The 19,886-nt window shown below is 41.9% G+C and overlaps 1 protein-coding gene across 2 annotated transcripts in view; it reads right to left on the reverse strand.

Moving 5' to 3' along the window:
• Positions 1 to 8,117: 8,117 nt before the first annotated feature.
• Positions 8,118 to 19,886, reverse strand: part of HS1BP3 (HCLS1 binding protein 3) — a 52,525-nt gene continuing 40,756 nt past the window's right edge. For both annotated transcript variants that reach the window (XM_059835032.1, XM_059835024.1), the window contains exon 7: positions 8,118 to 9,826. In XM_059835032.1, coding sequence (XP_059691015.1) covers positions 9,598 to 9,826 — 229 coding nt within the window. In that variant the 3' untranslated portion in view covers positions 8,118 to 9,597. The remainder of the gene's footprint in view (positions 9,827 to 19,886) is intronic.

Here is a 19,886-nt window from a genome sequence, read left to right on the forward strand (position 1 = left end):
AATAAAGAAAACAGTTAAGCTTTTCCTTTTTGATTTTTAAAGGTCATTCATTTCCTTCTTATATTTTATTGGGAAAAAATAGGAGGAAACACAGATTCTCACACCCTTAGTATTGGGAAAACTCATTAGCGATCTTCACAAACATTGTTTTTCTCAGAAACATTGTTAGACATTTTAAAATGAAACAGGAGTTCAACTGGAAAAGAAATTAAAAATCATAATACCAAAATATCCTGTTCTATTGCTAGTTTTCCCTCCCTTTCATCTGTTGCAATGTCACCAGTTCATGGGCTGTCCAGCAGTCAAAGCGTTAGAAATTCATCGAACAAAATGGAGAAAAGGCAGGCAAAAATTTTTTGGAGGGAGAATATTTCAAGTCATCCTTATGCATATCACAAAAAATCAAAAACAAACCAGAAAATCCCTTAACCCACAAGATTGTTTTGTTTTTGTATTTTTAGTTTAGCCTCGAGGTTCATGGCCAAGATAGATAGGAAACCAGACAAATCTTTTGCTGGCTCCGCTATAGATTCCCTGTTTAACTGTGGGAAGATTAATAAGCCTCTCTGTTTTTTCCATGTTCTCATATGTACTGTATGCTTACATATTATCAGACAGAGAGAAACATAGGGCCTGTAAATGACTCCAAAGTCGTAAATCCCAGTCTCTACTGCTGTGTCTAAAATAACTGAATTTGTTTTTATGAAATGGCTAGTATTAAAACAGCTACAGTAAAAGGAAAGGGAGGCAGCAGGTCTCTGACAGCGGCACACAGGTGGGTATCCCAGTCCCTGGGCCAGGGGGCACGGTGCCGTGCTCATTTTATTACTCTTGTCCGGCACATTTTGAAGTATCCCTGCCAATCAGCACAGTCTTCACAGCAAGGCGAGACAGCAGACAGCAACGACACCTGCTATCCTGGGATCTCTTACTGGTTTCTAATGCTCACCTGTGTAGTTCCCTGTGTGGATCTCCGGTAGAATTAAATAGGATTCGTTATTCAAACATGGCTCTAGGGAAACCATTTTATTTTTTCCACTAAACTCCCGAATTTTCTTTTTCTCTTATCATATGGCTAAGCCAAAACCCCCCATGATTTTCTTTCACAAAGCTGGTAAATCTGCAGGTCGAGTGGGAAAAAGAAAGAGAAAAAAAAAGAAAAAGGAAAAATGGAAAAAGAAAAAAAAAAATCTCAGCAGCAGAAATGGATCAAAAAAGCTGTGGTAGATGCAGACATTACAGATTTCATCCACAGTAATTACTGGATGAGCCACTGCAGGTCAGTACCTAGAAGGGGAAGGCAGTCAATCTGGTAATTACTGCATTAAAAGGAAATGGGTCAGCTCATGACTACTCTGCAAAACAGAGTTGTCATGCATAGACTTGTAAATCTGGGAAAACTGGAGCTGGTAAATCTAGCAAGTGCAACAGTGTTCAGAATAGCCTCGTTCCTTGTCAGCCTCAGCTGAAAGCGCTCCCCCGGGCACAGCCTGGGAGCATGGGGTGCACGCAGCCATACAAACACCCGGCTGCCCGACACAGCCTGGTTTGTGTGGTGCCAGCCTGGACATGGGAGGAAGCACGAGTGTCTCATAGTGACCCCCAGTCACTATTTCTTGAGCCAGGCTTGGGACAGACAGTCTCTTGTCTTGTTGCATAAGGAAATTTTTATTTCTTCTAACTTTTTGCTGCTACACTGCCTGAAGTACTCACCCAGGAGGGGAGAAATGTGGGCCTTTCGCCTTTCTCAGCCTCAGGGACTTTGGAACCTCCATCTCCCATTTCTCCAGCAAACAGGAAGCAAGGCAGTGCCAAAATCATGCTTTACCTTCCCTGCTGATACTGGACAGAAATAGGATTCTTAGAAAAAGAAACAGATTTTATAGCCAGTAATAAGGACATCTCTGGGAGTAGGAGATGTGAGGGCTTGTTTTCTCCCCCTGCCACTCCCACACAACACGATGTTGTTCCTTTAGTTTAGCCATTGTTTTCATAATGCAAAATTCATTAACAGCCTAGAGAGCAGAGACAGATGAGCAGAGACTAAGCTGTTATATTAAGGGTACCTGACCAGGTGTTGTGAAGTCCACTCCAGCATCCCCAGACCAGGGGACACCTGAACCTCCCTGTGATTTTGCCCCTTCCTCCCTTTGCTCCCTCAGTACAATCCCTTACTGCAAAGGTGGAAGGTAACAGGCTGAGGTCAGCTGGATTTTGGGCTCCATTTACCACCAAACATGCACTGATGACATCAGTAACTGTGGCAGCACAACAGGAAAGGATTTGCAAATTGAAACAGCTGGTGTTGAGTACCCACTGCCCACACATACGTGTCTGGGGGAAGTTATTTCTGCTTCTAGTTGGGTCCTCTGGACTCAAGTGTCCCATTTGCTCCATGGCAGCTTTGTGATGGGAACCAGTGTATGGTAAGTGGAGCGATCAGGAGATTTGGTATGAAAGTGCTCCCTTGAGCTAAACTAAACCACTGATGAAGACAGTCACAGATTTCTTCTTCATTCCTCTTGAAAAAGATGTATTTTCCACATCATTCCATGTAGAATTAGGTTTTCTTTTTAGGTAGGGCATTGCAACTATAATTAGCCAGCAGTTTTGGACACAAAAAATTCCTTTTGGGGACTGTATACAAGATTAAATATGTAAGCTATTAAAGGTCAAGATGCAGGAAGGCATGAGCAGGAAAACAAATCATAGTAGCCTGCAGATTGGATTGCATAAGGCAGTAGGGAAGCACTAGGTATCTTTGATTCTCAGCATTCAAGGTAAAGAAATGATTATTTTTGTTCACAGTAAGAACTTGTTAACATACCCAGACATTATCAAACTGAACCATTTCTGTAAGCTCCTCTGAGGTGAAATCAGAGGTCTTACATTATTATTACCAACAAAATAATCTAAGCAGTTTGTGATCATTAGCACAAATTCCCTGGATGAACTTAAAAAGCACAGAGAAATTGGCAGAGAAGTGTTGGAGTGGGAGACGGACCCGGAGTAACGATGGAATCTCAATATGAGTATAGTCGTTCTCCCCTTTATTCAAGCTTACAGAGTATATATAGACAGATGCCAAGAACACGCGTCCGCAACAGTTGTATGATTGGCTTACAGCCTCTGTTCACGCGCCAAGGCGGCGAGTGAGATTGGTACAGTGCTCTTGTGCACGCACAAGAGCACTTCTCCTCTTCGCGAATGTAGCTCCTTCTTCTTGTTTACCATTCCACTGTCTCTTATCACAACAGGCTTTCAAGGACAGTTAACGGTTTCCTCTGAGCCTTCCCCCTCATCAAAGACTGGGTTGCTCATGGGAATCAGATCGTGTCCCTTGTTACTAAGCCATTCCTCCACAGAGAAGTAAGTAAAGTGCTCAGTAAATACCCTAGGAATTTTGTAATTTTATTTTGTTTGCTTTTATATTCATTTGAAAAACCATGGCAATCATCTCACCAAAGAACCATTAAATGAATTGTTCATTTCAGCCCTACAGCCCCTATCTTTCACGGGAAGTGAGAGGCTGTGGAGCTCTGTGTATAAATCAGGTAGATGCCTTCTTTCATTCTGTCCTGTCTCTCCCATTCTCAGTGGTGCTCTTCAAGTCGATCAGGCTTGAACAGTGGTGTCACATCCTATTCCGTTTCCTCCTCTCCCAAGCGTCAGCATCACCAGGCTTCTAATGATCTGCATGTGATTTTGACAGATTAGATTGACTGTACGACCCTCCCAGCAGCCACGGGAAGCAAGTCTTTGGTGATGTAAATGCCGCGGAAACATTGCCTTTGGCAGAAAATGGCTGAATTACATTTAAAGAGTATTTAATGAGTTCAAGGAGAGAGCGGCTTGCAGTTTTAACAAAAAATCAACAAAATAATGGTTTTCATACATCGTCCCTATTTGACTGGATGAGTGAAACTCCCACATCAAGACGGCACACTGGCCACAACTCTTCCCCATGGCTTTAACACCTCCAAACCTCCAAATTTGATTCTATGATTCCTAGGTACTTGATAATAAAATCAGTATACTTGAGGGTAACAAACCATGGTGGCTGTTAATGCAGTGGGCTGTGGGCGGTTATGTCTTTTTGTGTTTGGTGATTACTTCAGACTCTGAGGTTCCTGAACACCTCACTGAAAAAGAGCATAACATAACATTAGATGGTCTACTTAGGAGTTATTCCACCTAAATTTGCTGGGTGTTTTGATGATGCCATTTGTTGCCTAGTTACCCTTGGCAAATCTTTTACATTTGACTTCCTAGGCAAATCGTAGTATCTACTAATCTTACCATTAAAGGTGGGATCTGGAGGAGCATTCAAGAATAGTTGAAATCTTCTTCTGATATCAGTAAGACTTTTACTGCTCACTGCAAATATAACATATACATGTCAAAAGTGGCTTTTGAGAAATTATATATTGCAAATGAAAATTTCCATTGACTTCAGAAATCTCTCCTGAGTAAATAGGAGAAATGGCTTTGTTGTTACAAGGCCAGTGGACAGATCTTACTGAGGGTGCTGGGAAGAAGGATGACAAAGCACTGAGGATGTTCTGTTCTTTCAGTCATCAAATCCTCACTAAGTGATTGATTTAGTGTGAGTTTTGGATTAGCCCAGTACAGTGCTCTTCACAACAGCCAAAAGCAGATGACTATAGGGAAATATGAAAATATTTGCTTGTTGAATATTCTCATTTCCAGCAACTTGTAGCTCAAGGACTTCCCAGTCTCTAAGGGGCATCTTTAATAACCCTTGATAGATTTCTCTTCCATGAGTCTAACCAGTTTCTCCTTGACCCCATGTAAATTTTTAGCATCTGTAACATCCTGGTATGCATAAAACTTAGTCCCTAAATATCTATGACTAACCAAACCTTTAAGCAGCTTCACTGACTTCTGAACTCCTACGGCAGCACTTTATTCGACTATTAATTTAATTTACCATCATCACCTTTCACTGCTAGTATTTTTACTCAAAGCAGTGTACCCTACAGATGGTTCTCTAGAAACACAGGCACATGATTTCCCTTCCCTTGAATTCTTCATTAGGCTCAATGCATAACATTAAATACTAGTAGTATGCGGAAGGCTATAAAGGAAGATCAATGATATGGTGAGGGCTAAAAAAATTGGATCAGAAGGGTTCAAAGATGAATCAAGGAAGGAATGGGTGCAATACAGAAAGCAACTGCTTGACTTTATACAGTCCTGCTGTTGCTGTTGAGATGAAAAGTGAAATATATATAAAGCCTCACAGTAAAACCCCTCTCTCTTCACTTACAGAGGTTTAAACTGTCACAAATGTGTGATCACATCGATTGATAAGAAATGTGGTTGATGCACACACACACACACAAAGACTCACGAATCCTTGGTGACGTTAGTGACAGTCATATTCTTAAGTGAAACACCAGTGCTTTCTTGTACTCTCTATTAAATATAATGATCACAGGGATTGTTCATTTACAGTCTCCTTTCATTAGCTAATGCCTTAGTGCCCCATGAGCGTGCTGGATTTTCATGACCTTAAATCCCAGGCTGACTTGTGTATTCTGCTGTAGCAAGCTCAGCTTCTTTACAGAAGCTAACATCTGGGCAAAGATTAGCAGAAATATCAGTTTCAATTAATGCATGTTTTTAGACCCAACCCAAATTGTCACTGACAGAACTAGGCCTTAAATGCTATGTGGGAATTAGCTTTCCTAAAAATTTAGCAACAGAATAGACCTGAGCAGATGACACACAGGTCCTCTGTGAAATACCCAGCTTGGTGAAACGTGTATTTTAACTGTGACCCAAATATTGAAGTACATAGTGTTATTTGTTAATTAGTGCTGTACCACATAACAAGCAGAACTATTACAAGTTCTGATCAGTAAAGAAAACACCTTTTGTAAGGGTTTAAATATAACTCTCTTGCTTTTCAAATTTTCTGATGAGCTAGCTATTACTAATGTCGAAAGGTGATGCCTGTCAGCCAAGAACTACATTAGAGTCCATAATTGAATTTCAAGAGCTGTCAAGAGCAGGCTAATAAAATAGCTGCTACTAGAAGTGATGTATGAAAAAAATAGAAGTTCTGGTCTGGCAGGATGCAAAGTACGTTGTGTGGTTTCCCTATGTCATTTCAAATAATATGTTCAATTTTTCTGGGCTACATTTGTCTGACATTCTTCTCTTGTACAATAATGATTCATTATATATAATTTATTCAAGGACTGTAACTCACCTCTAAGTGCCTATAAATATTACTGCAGCTAGACATTTGCATTGTAAAACAAATGCGTAACACTGGGATTTATGAAGGATCCTTTTATGTTCGTTCCTTGACAGGAAAGATAGATTTTTTCTGAAGTAAAACATTGACCTTAAAATAATCTTAAAAACCTAGCGCAAGAAACAATTAACAGCTCTTCCTTCCCTGTGTTGTTTAGGTAATTTGACAGTTTTAGGGAGGGCTGGGGGGCAAAGTATTCCTTGGCCATTCAAAATGTAATACAACAGTTATACTGTTGTTACATCAGTATTACTGGGAATGTTTCCATGGTTATGATGGTAATATATAATATCTTCCCTCCCACTGCTTTGCAAAAGCATGAGCCATTTCTGAGTTGAGCTCTCAGAGGTGGTGGAAGGCAGACAGGTGACATTGCTATGAGGAACAGTGAAAGAAGAACATAGTCCCAGCTGGAACAAAGGCTGCACATCGTGTCACTGCACCACGTGGTGTCAATGAAAGGGTGTGGGATGCTGGCATCCTTTATTGCCCCTGGTAAATTGGTATGTGGATATATAGCAATTCTTCTAAAAATGGGAGAAATCCAATGCAAGATGACAACATTCATCTAAGGCACACCAAGTCGTGAGAAGCTGGTACCGTAGCAATGTCGTGACCTGTCTTGCTGCCACCCTCACTGGGCAGAGTTGTTCAGTCTAGAAAAGAGACTGAAAGTAATACACTTTGTTCTCTTTCTGTGGTGATGAGAATTAGAAGTAACAAGCTTAAGCTGCAGGAAGGAACAGTTACATCAAACAGTAGGAAAACTTTTCTAATAGAATGGCAAAGAATTGTAATGGCATACCCAGGGAGGCTATGACATCTCCAGTGCTGCTCTCCAGCCTGACAAACTTTTAAGGACAGGTTAGAAAAATGTCTGTGAGAGATAACACAGGCATAATTACTGCCACTGCAAAAATAATTCAGTGCCCATGCTCAGGTATCTCTCCAGCCTAACCATGTTCAGCCACCACGTCCTGCTCAGGCATCTGCGTACTCTTCCAGTTGCAGCCTCACATCAACGACACCTTGTCCTGGCCAGTAAGAACTGCTGCCAGCAGGACACAGGCCAGATGTTCCTGCTTAGGGCAGGATGGTGGACAAACTGGTCTTCCCAGGCCACTGCCAGCTCTGTTGTTCTATGATTTCTCTAATTAAGAAATCTTAATCCTTCTCCTTTGTTGATCCCCCACTAAGGGTGAAGATCTGCACTCAGTCTACTGATCATTCAATCCATGGCCCTCAATACGGTAGTCTTATAAGTGTTCAGGCCATGTGATGGGCTGCAGGCCAAAAATACAGAAACACAAGCTGTCTCCCCAGATAGTGCTGAATAAAGTGGAGATCAAGATTCCTCAACCCTCAGTTAAATATACAGGGGTTGTTCATGACACCAGGTAGTGCAACAGGAAGGCTGTCCTGAATTAATTTCTTCTGCCTGCTATTCTCTGCCTGCTCTCTGGCCAGTCATTTATTTTCTCCTCAGTGCTTTTGTTCCCCTTTTGCAGGATGGGATAAACAATCTTCCTAATTGCCCCAGGACACTGTGAGAACAGACAGGATCATGTACTGCCTTTGCCCATATATAGTTTTACCTCTAGCTGCTCTCAAAGGAAGTATGAGTGAAGCTACATTCTTGGTTTCATACTTACCTACACAGGGTTTTAGCTGAGCATGCACTTTAACACCATGTAACGCTCCTCATGTCTTAAAAGGAATCCATCCTTTAACTCCAATTTGCTGCTACTGTACAACCCAGAGAACAACAGTAATACTTGCAGGTTAGCAAAATGTTTTATTATATTGAAACATACTGTACATAGATGAGAGCCAATGGTTACGTTTTATCTGTCCCATCAAACTAAAATACCTTTATCATATTTTCCATTGGCTTAAGAAGGAAATACTAATAATTTCATTATTAAAAAAATATATATAATGCTTTCTATTTATTTTATTCTATACTAGGCAGGCAAATTTGGGGATAGTGATAATGGCTTAAATATAGTAATATTTTCTCTCTGGGGAGCTTGTCTTCACATCTGGATAAAACAAACGTGGAATGAGTTCAGGAATCTCTTTGTAGATGACAGCAAGTATCAACCCACATTAGATGTAAATTCAGCATGTTCAACCAGAGTGCCTGAGCCAGGGAAGAAGAGGGGTAGTCTGTGATGCCTGTACTACCATCTTTTTCTTTTCCTGCATATTTAAATTTCTCCAATGTATTTTCCTCCTATTTTTTCCTCTGGATAATCCCAAGTTTGTCCTCCCTTGTTTTAACCATTGCCATAGTAATGAACAGACCGCTGTTTTATCAAAAAACTCACTTTAGCTTAGTGGAATTAATCACCATGGCTTCATCTGTAAGTTCTGGGTGAAGGGAAGGAGAGAGTGAGTGACTCCAGAGAGCAATTCAGAGTTCCTCCATTAGGACACCTGCACTGAATCACCTCCTGGAGAAATCTCTTTCTCTCTACTAACTACACTGGAAGCCCAGGAAGTCTTGGCTGGAAAAATTAGCCCTTGGGAATCTTGAGTAGGTTCACAAGAGTCCTACAGCATCCAAACCTCCTACACACTGCAACCTCCACATATGTCTGGAGCTGCACTCTGAGCCATCTTCAGTCATTTGCTATTCTCCCCAAGGGCCAGAGATGCGTAGCGTCTAGTGTTTGCAGTCCTACAAGTTCTCTTATGAGTTGGCATTTTCGCAACAACAAAGGCAGTAGATTGTCAGGCTTAGCTTGACAGGATTTCAGTTTCTCTGAACTAGAGAGGAACTGTTACCTATACTTAACAGTTCCTGGTTATAAATTACTGAAATACCAGTTCAGGGAGGAAAGGGCTGCTACAAAAATCCACAGGATTAAAGGAAAATGACCTTTCCAGTGAGCTGAAATACACTGTCTAAAATGACAGGAACAGTATCCTGTCCTGCCTCAGACCATTTGTTTGACACTATTCACAGTTGCCATGTGTGCAACACGCTTACCTTTTTCAGTTAGGACAAAACTGGCCGAAACCATACTATGTTAATACTAAAATAGTAGTAGACAATCTGTAGCGCTACATCCTTTTCCACATTCCCTGTAAACCCCTGAAAATCTAAGGCAACACTATACCACAACTGCACTATTCTGAAAACATCATGTCAAGCCTCTGCTAGTCAAACTTGCTGCTCTCTATATGATGGTACACAAATGAGCACTGTGACAGTAAAGAGATCTGGTCAGTTCTTGCTATTGTCACTTGAGCTCACTGGGAGTTAAGGCCAAGAAGGCATCATTACATTTTAAAAATATGTATGTTCAAAAAAGACTTGTATCTTGGTTGTTGATAGATTCATTTTCCTGGATATACTGGAGAATGTCCACTTCATTCATTGTCTGAATCCTGTTTTCCTTTGGCTTTGCCAGTGGAGACCAATTAGTGCTCCTGGGGGCAACTGATGGCTTCTGAGGCAATGGTGGTTTTGATGGTACCTTAGGTTTTGGTTTGGAGGTTACTTTCAAGAGTTTCTCTAAATCATCTTCAACTCTGGAATGAGAAGAAAACATCAGTAACATTTTGGGAATTTCTGACCTGCTTTTTATTTGGTAAGAAAATGCGTTTTCGCAAAATAAAACTTTCTGCAGGAAAGGATCAACTTTGATGAATTTCTCTTTTAGGAAGAGCTTTCCATAAAAGTTTTGATGTTACCAAAGTAAGAACTGACTTTTTGTAATGTGATTTTTCAGTTTACCATGCAAGTTAATTAATTTTACAGCATGTTTTCAAATATCTAAATTTAAAAAAAAATTGCAATTATCAAAATAAAAAGAACTTGATTTTTAGTTTGAGGGAAAAAATGCTTTGATCTGTGACAGGATGGTTTGCTTCCTCAAGAGCTCAGGAATTTTCATGGGATAGTACAATTTTTCACATTCAGCTCTGCTTCCTCTTCATCCTCATCCCCCAAGACTAAGATTGAGCATCCCCATGCTCAATCATGAGAAACTGGAAAATATAATGGCTTTAAAAATATTATATTCACATTTGCTTCCAAGAAACTGGGATTTTTCAATCTGTGAATGTATACAACAACTCTTTTTTGGTGACTATTTCACTAGGAAATAGTCTTATTTCCTAGTGAAATATCCCAAACCACCTGAAACAGTTCAGTATGGATTGTTTGACCTTATCAAAAGACACAGCACGCTGTGTATGCCCAACTCTGTTCCCGTTGAAGCTGTTAAAAGATTTTGAGAGAGCCCTTTTAACAGATGGTCTTGTGACTCCAAGAGTTAGCTGCCTTTGGAAAGTGAGTATGTGAAGGGAATGAAAAGAAGGCTGTGACACATCATATCTCTAAAAGATATAGCAGAGATGGCAAAGTAAAAGTTAGTATAGCTAGAGAAGTCTTTACAGGCCACAGTAATTTCTGCTTTGAATCAAAATAGCCTCTTGTGTTGGCCCTCTGAGCACAATGGTCAAACAAAATACTGTAGGGAGTAAAGACAGTTGTAAATTTCCCAAAGGCTTGATTGATAAATAATTGTTAAGCAGTCAAAACCCAACCCTGCAATCCATGCAGATCATCAGCTGTGTAATGACCAGCTACAAAAGTGAAGCCCCTGATAAAATGCATACCTCATGTATGCTTACAAAAAACACACGACTTCCAAAAGGCTCCACCCCTAACTGTAGCGTACAAAATCAAGAAAGCTAAAGCATAAGAAGGGCAAGCAAAAACTTTTACATGGGGGATTGAAGCCAAAGATCAAGAGGAACAGCAGGTTTGTAATATGTAGGTATCTCCTTGCCAAACCCCAGCTCTAGTGTGATACACTTAGTCTACGATGGTAGCGTCTTAGGCAGTGAAATGATTTAGCTGCTTAATTGTTTACAGGCACTGATATAAGAACTGTTTTTACCAAACTTCAGTATCAACTGAATCAGCCCATTAGGTTGTAACAGTGCCAGCAGTAAAACTCCCTCTGCCCCAGGCAAAGGGCAGCCTGACAGGGAAGCTACAAATGAACTAGGAGACAAAATTAAGGTGCAGGAGTTAGTCTAAAGGGACTGGAATTTTCTTCGTGGTTAAAATCCCCTTCAAATAGTTTTACTTAGTTCACTCTTAGAGGACTTGTGAGGATAAGAAAGTCTGGTCAAGTGATTTTTAAACAAGAAAGAAGTTGGCAGCATATGTGCAGCCCATCCTCTCCCTCTGTCTCTGCTAGAGCACTACATCAAGAGCTGGCACAGTCCCTCCTTCCAGGAGGATGAGCTGGATGGTGTCTGTTGATCACAGCACCCATAACCATCTCATGACAAATGGCAAGGAGCAAATGGAGACCTGACTAAAAGAACAGACAACAGCTGTTTCTCTCTGGGACGATTCTGAAGCTCCTCATTTGAGCTCCTGGTGACTGGAAGGGGTTTCTTGGAGCAGCTCTCCAGCAGCTCCCCTCACTGGAACAGGATACCATACAGGGACTCTAAGGAAGATGCCTTTTTAGTCTGTTCTTCTACAAGCCCCATAGGTAGGCAGTGCCTGGAGCATGAATGAGTCTCACCTCATTTCATGTCAGGCATTTTTTGGTCCTTCCACTCATTTGTCTTTTGTAATTTATATCTTCCTCACTGCCAGGCATTGAGGCCATCTTGGGGCGGGGTGGGGTGGGGTAGGGGGTGGTGTGGTCATCCAGACCCCTGCGAAGCCACCGGGATAACTTCTGTTGACTAAACGGGATTGTGATTTCTCCTTTTCTCTCTCTGTTCACTGGTAGCCTTAGGAGAGATACTGTAAATGCCTCTACCACACGGCAGAACAATTGGTGGGGCCTTCTGTAGACAGTTAAAATAAAGTAGACAGTTAAAGCAAAGCTGACCTCTTCCATAATTTGGGAAGCGACTTATTCGGGTAACTGGCCAGGACCGTGGAGAACATGATCAACAGAAGAATCAATGTATCTGAGACACTTTATTGCTCCATCCTTAATGCACATTGTTTGAATGTTAAAACCACAGGTACTTAAAGGGCTCCAGCACCCTCAGCTAAGGACCCCACTATTATTACGAAAAATTGTGTAATTTCAAGGGTTTCTTTTCTATGTTCACCCTCATTAAAAGCTGTGAGGAACTTACGACCGCACTGTCCAGGCTGAAACAAACTACACTCACCAGGAACTGGCCATAAAATGAACAAGGATTAGCCTGAATTTTCTGCTGTATAGGTGGTCAGAACCCTTTAAGATAAAACCAGTCTTGAAGTCAGATCTTTTTGTGACTCCCAAAGAAAATCTAAAAAGTATCAGTTTTAATCAAGGATAATCTTGGAAAATCAACTGCCTGGACACTAATATCTAAAATTAGGAAATACCTAAACAGACCAACTGATGGACAGAGTTGGGCCAGTCTCAGAGCTCTGCAACTTGAACTCTAACTTTGTGGACTTTGTATTCCAGCAGGCAGCTCCTGCTGTTACCTCAAATTTCATGCCCCAAGTAATTCTGGAGATTATATTCTCTTTTATTTAGATAATAAGATTACTGATGTCTCTTAGTTTCCATGATTCCCTGTGGGCGACATATCCCACCTAACTTACAAACACCTTGTCAGTGTATTCCTTCCTTCTGAATTCCTCATCTACATAGAAGAAATTAATATAATTTCTGCAGACTCTGATATCCAAGAGATATCACACCAGTGATCACATTGCCAAGACATGTTCTTGTTCTCTTTGCTGTGTAATAAACAAAACATGTTAGGGCCAGTATTTCTGAAGCCTGGCTTTCTTCAGCTGATCTGATGCCTCCCTCCTTGGCTTAAACAAATGCTGAATCAGTGTCCATGTCATTAAGTTTTGGTCATAAATAACAGAAACCATAATAACCAGAGGAACAATACATACATACACATACAGATCATATGGAGGAAGCATGATTTTGAACTAGGTGCACTGCCTAGCAGGGGCAGCAGTAAATACAGCTCATTAACCTGATCAGATGGTACAGCTTCCTGAATTCTCTACTCCTGTATGGTTTATATTAATTTTTGTGCTGACCACAGCAACAAAACCACTCAGCACAGTCTTAAAATACCCTCAAAAGATGCAGTCCAGTAGGTTGGGAGGGTTTTTTTTTTGGGGGGTGGGGTTTGGTAGTATGCTTTTAGGCCAAAAATTCTGCCAGAGATGATTTTTCAGTCTGGAAGCTGATCATGTAAATCTTTTTTTGCCCTGGATTTTTTAAAGACCTTGGCTAGACAGAAGTCTTTTACAGAGAACACAGCAGATAATATGTGATCTTTGTCTGAAAACCTGCTTTTCAGTGCTGCAGTGATAGGCAACCTGTTTGATCCACTACCATTTGATCATGTGAGACACAACTGTCTTTGGAAAACTAAAGAGGTAAAATGCCTCAGGCAGAGATAGAAACAAGGACTTCTATTTCTTGAGAAGCAAGTTAATTGTTACAGTGCATAACTACCACCATATTCAACCCCAGGCCAGGAGGAGGAAGAAAAAAATCAAGCAACTATTTTGAAATAACAAGGAGATTAAAGAAGAACCTTCCCACCCCCATCCCCCATCTTTTTATAGACAGTCAGGCACAGAATCCATGTAATTAATCATTCTCTAATTAGTCTCTTTCTTTTTCTGTAATGGAAAAGCAGCACCACATTGTTTAAAATTCCTGCCATACTGTTGTGCTGATTCATGGACTCTATTGGTGGAAAAATCTCTTGTTTCCAGACACAGAAAGCAATCAAAAACCCTTACTGAAGAAAGGCTCTCACAAAGCCCTATGATATGACTGCTAGCGTGCGGACTTCAAGAGCGTAAACGAGTTCTGACTTGGAGACAGACGCAGCTGCCGTCAGAACATCAACATTTTAGATGCCACTTCTCGGAACTCTGTCCTGTCTATCTGGACAAGATCTTTGGGACAGGAATGACTATGTGCATGTACGGCATCTAGCATGATGCGGGCAGTGACCTCTGCTTGCTGGGAATGCTCTAATGAGGACAATCAGTAATGAAAGCAAGAGACAAAGACTCCCATAATTTGCTAAAGTATCCAAAAGGATCATGCTTGAAGCTAGGTTATGCAACTCACAGCAGTTCTTGCAGAACAGACTTTTATCTTTCCCTATCTTATTATCGGTATCTTTATTTTGTCTGGTGTTAATTCCAAGTACAAGAGATACCTTAGTGAAGCCTTGGGGAGAGGTGTAATATCAAATATATGACTTGGGAAAAGACTTGTGCCCAAAAATAGGCAGGAGGCTTTGAAGTATCTGTTGACCATTACTTCTGCTATGGTCAGTAGAGACAGTGTGATGTCTAATAAGGCCCGTGGAAATTATACAGGCTGGAGTTAACCACAGGAGTGCAAAGCACAGAGAGCTGTGTAGGAGGTATCTCCCCTCCTGCTCCTGCTTTCCCCTGCAATCCATTACAGGTAAATTCATACTGGTACTTTAACCAATTCCAGGAAATATATCTGGACACTGTAACGTGAGAGTCTGTACTGTTGACATGCTAGAAGAACCACTGGCACAGCTTTGGTCTGGGACAGATTAGCCCTTCTCCAAAAAACTCCCAGGGACAACTTGGACTTGGCATGGGACAGGGACCATTCCCAGCAGGCAGCTGCGTACAGTCACCTTGTTCTGGAGCTGGAGAGTGTCTAATAGCATGGATGCAGCCTGGTGGTACTGTCTGGCCAAGGGCCAGAGAATAGACTCATTAGTACAGGTAAGTCCTGTAAGCCCTCTGAGGAAAACAGCCTACTGGTTAGATCACTCACCCAGGAAATCAGACAATTCAATTCTTACAGTCTGAACCAAAGAGCTGGTTCAATTTTTTCCCAGCCTGAAGAATTTCAAACCTCTCTCTCCTGCTTCTCTAGAAAGTTCCCCAATCACCAGACAAAGGCATAGTTGGGGCAGAGGAAAGCAGGCAGCTTTTACCCCCCAGCTGACAATGGCTGTCGAAAATGCAAGTAACCTGGGGCAATATGGTTGAAATCTGGTGACTCTCAAGCCTAGCAAAAGCATCTCTTCCTAGACTAGGAGAAACCAGGATTCTAGGTCATCTCTACACATTATTCTATACAACCCATATATGTTCCTAGGGGTGGGGCAAGAATTGATGTTTCTCATCTGGCAAAAGCCTTTCTATTCTGTTGGCCAAGTTTACCTTGTAGCTCTTCTAGTATTTGTAAGTAGCAACCTTATACATCACAGGAAAAGTAAAAAGAACAACATAAATGCTTGAAAACCATCATGGAAAGTGCTCTTGGGCAGCAAGAAAACCCACCAAGAACTGGTAAAGAAAAGAAGAACAGCTATTTATTTGTTTACTGAAAGCTACTGCAGCCAAATCAAGGTTCTTTCCCCACAGTCACGTCACAAGCAAGGGAAACTGCCCTCGAGTGGTCAGGAAATTTCTGACTCGGTTGTTGCAACCTCCTCTACCACCTGCCCATCATCCAAACAACTCTCTGCCCAAAGGATCTAGATTTAAACCCTCTGGAATTTCTCAGAGCTTTTCTCCCACCCATGGTGCTGCTCTCATATCCTCAGGACAGCAAGAAAGCTTTTCTCATCATGTGGTGCTGGAGATGGTGTCCCATACGACTCCTGGCTCGTCTGAAGATACAAGCCTTGTGTTCTGAATTCAGCAGCTGCTAATGGCCTGATGAATGAAGAACATACAAACACCTTCTGCTTCAAGGGTGGCAACAGCTGCTTGGCAAACCTGAAGCTAACTAACCTGCTCAAGAAGCTGTATGCACTGAATGGTGTTTATAAATGGACATTGTTAGGATGCGGTTTCACAAACAGCTTCAGCCTCTAACAATGTAAAGGGTCATCACTTGCATCACTGATGGCACAGCTTGCAGTTGTAAATACAGATCAACCTGTAAAATTAATCTTTTAAAGGCATGGGCAGCACATGCAGCTGCAGCACAAAGGTAAGAGCAAGACTGTCCCTTTCAACACCAGCAGTCTTAGATCAGTGTAATCCTAGGAAAGAATACACCAGGTCTACCACCATAGGGCAGCAGAACTGGGATCCCACTGCTGACACTGTTCTCAGCACTGGAAAAAGACAAATCTTATGCTGACAGCTGCCTCCTTCCAGTTCAACTCCTTATTCATTATCAAAGGTGAAGTTAATTAAATCTCTTCTAAAAAGCTGCTCAGACAACTGTGATAATTATTTCAGGCTAGAATGTGTGATAATTTATGTAATTCTGTGGGCCCACAGAGCTGCTGTAACATTCACAGGATCAGTTCTAGCATTGGTTTTCCCCAAAAAACTGATCCGTCACACCAGGCAGGCACAATTTAGATTAATAAGGCAGAAGAGGTCGACCGCAGTCCTCCTGCATGAAAACTTAATTTGCACATCTGTGGCTACTGGGTGGACGGAGATGAGAAAATAAGACAGCATGAGAATCCACAATTTGCAGGATACTAATTTCTGCAGAAGCTGACTTCTATCTCTATCTTAAATGGAAATCAGACTTGAAGAGGAGCTTTGAGAGTGGAGGGAAATGGCTGAATGCATCCAGAAGGAATCTTTATATGTTATGACATGACCTAGGAAAACGACAGGAGAAAAGAGAAGCCTGGTCCTAAATCCATTCCCAAGGATAATTCTTTTAACATCTGGGAAAGGGTTGATCAGCTACCCTTTCCTCTCACTGCAGTTGGTCACCTTGCTCTTTGGAAGAGTCAAAAGCAATGGGGCCCAGGACTCCTCGAAAGAGCGTGGGTTCCTCCATATCACTGTGGTGAAGAGATAAGCTAAAAAGACTTGATTACCTATCCCTGCCTTTCTCAAAGCACATCCCATTAAGGAAGAGTATGACGTGATCCTTTCTTCCTGAAGGCAACATGATGGGACTTCACCTTGCTGGTTCCTACCACAGCAATTTATCTCTTTTCCACAAGTTCTGGAAGGACATGCAAGTACAGGGCTCAACAGGCACCTCACTGAGGTATTATGGCAGACCTAGTGGTACGAAAGAGTGCCTGCATCTACAATGCCAGTGGTTAGAATGAGGTAGCTCACCTGGTTTCTCCATCATCATCACTTAATATTTGTTGGTAAGCCAAGAAATTAGTAACCAGTAAAAGGCTGGTCAATGGACAGGAAGAGGGAAGATACTTGTTTGAATGGACATGGGTATTTTGCCATAAAAAGAAATCTTTCATTACACTTACAAAGCAATTGGTTCTCAAAGCTCAACACTTGTTAATGTAAAGTAGGTGATTCTATTTAAAATAATAATTCTCATTTCATTTGAGCAGGTATCCACAGAGAGCACAGTCTTCAGTTTGCAATGAGAATGTTTATCATATTCTCTTCTCCCTCATGTTGTGACAAGCGCAGCCCACACACATTTTGCAGACTCATTTGTCTCCGTAACAGTCTCTTCCTCAAGAGTTACAATCCACTGCTGGGATTCACTGCTGTGCTGACAGCACTGTGGTGCTACTGCTGCTACAACCACACAGGTACCATAAAGATCACAAAGGACATGGTTTCTCCTGTGTTCTGCTCTGAACATCATCTTTTTCTCATCTCATCTTTGGAAGAAGAAGGTTCTGCCTTCCTCTGCCTTAGGCAATGCTCTCCTTTCTCTGCCCATGATTCACTGGAAAGTACATTTTCCAATAAGTCAGACACTTCTTGGATCTACCACATGCATGTGAGCAGACCATGTGATACATGCAAATGTACACTACCTAAGCCAAGAGCTACCACATCTGCATTATTCAGCTAATCCATCTGTGTACAGTGAACATGTCTAGCTTTCTGGACCTACCACAGACCTGCTGGTGCATCATAGCTCAGGCTGGTCTTAGGTCTTGACAAACATGTCCAGGCAAATTTTCTGTATGGTGTAACAGAGTATGTCCAACAGACCAAGACATTTGCCAGTTTTCCCTTAGTAGCTTAGCCAGCTCTAGCCCACTAAAGGAATTGGTTGTCACAGCTCCTACTTTGATCTGAGGGCTGATGAAATATTTCTTCAGGCCCCTTTGGGAAGGGAGACGGATTGTCAACATCTACAGGGCAAAGGCAAGATTCATCCTTAGGCCTCAAAATACGCTCAAGCCCCCATGCCAGAGAGATTGCAGGGTTCAGCTAATGCTGAACATTTCCTCTCACCGCAAAGGATCACTGCCTGGAAAAGAGACTGTGGCACTGCCCTGCAAGAACATGTAACGCCAGTCTGGGAGTAAGGGAAGGTGGGAGATGATTCAAATGCTGCCTCTACATTTATGAGACCTGACAGTTCTGCTAAGGCTTTCAGCTGAATAGAAAACAAAGTGCATTGCGCATAACCACTTGAGAAAGTTCAGCTACAGGATTTCAGGTGACTGCAATGGATTTACATAGAGGCGAGGTGAAGTATTCTACTAGGTTAAAACAGCACTGCCACTCCTCTTTCCGCTCCTTTGACAGCTTCTCCTTTACCCCCAATTGCCTTGCATTCAGTCCACCAGCTCTCTATGATGTGCAGATAACACTGTGAACTAGGTTTATCAGGGGGATTTCAGAGGGTGTTAGGCACCTGAACAGGTCAACAGATCCTGACCTACCTGCCTATACCTCTTGCACAGCCCAGATTTGCCTCTGGATTCCTGTAGCAACTTTCCCATTGGACAACTGGCATGATTTTCTGCTTCATTATGTGTATTCATTTCCAACTGGGTCTTGATGACTTGTCAACTGAAAGCACTGGGACAATTCAAGAATAAATGAAAACTACTGGAATATAAAAGAAATGGAATCTTTTCCCATGGGCTTCCATTACCATCTGGGTGTGCTGCTAACAATGATGACCACAAACTGATCTAAAAGCATGGTCTACTGGTCTTGGAGCAGACTTCGGAGACTTTCCTCTGCCACAGAGGAAGAGAAAACATATAATCCAAAGGACATTAACATGACAGATGGAGAAGCCCTCTCCACTAGTGGATAATAATGCAAGGACTGCATTGAAACAGGCGCTTCTCTTCTAGCCACATGAACAATCTGGACCAAGCACTATATGCTGAGATTGCTACCAGAGGAGAAAGCAAACACGAAAATATTGCAAGCACATATGTGTTTGCTCCCAGTATACCACAGCACTAAATCAGGTCATGTCCTACCTCATCAGCTTCTATAAACATCAGGTGGGCTGTCAGGATGTAATGTGAGATGGCACCCAACCCAATTTAACTTCTGTTTAAATTAAGTTAGGTATTACTACTGAGATAGCTAGCAGTTTTGCGTGCGTGGAAAGCAATAGCTGCAAAACTACCTGCTTCAGGACAGGTTTGAAACCACACACAGATTCTCTCTCCTGGGTTTAGTACCTGCTGTGGAAATCATAGATCCTAACAGGAGATGTCTGGCAAGAATTAGCACTGGAAACAGGCTGGCCTCATCATTCAGATGCCAGCCTGAGATCCAGAAGGCATGAATTTGACTCTTTACTGCAACACAGATTCCCTGGTGATGGTGGTCTCTCTGAGCGCTGGCTCCCTGCTTGATCTCTTGAGCATTATCAGTGCAGGCAAACTAGCCTTCTGGGAGAGATGTCAG

Source organism: Gavia stellata, chromosome 2 (assembly GCF_030936135.1).
Source record: "Gavia stellata isolate bGavSte3 chromosome 2, bGavSte3.hap2, whole genome shotgun sequence".
Taxonomy (NCBI): Eukaryota; Metazoa; Chordata; class Aves; order Gaviiformes; family Gaviidae; genus Gavia; species Gavia stellata.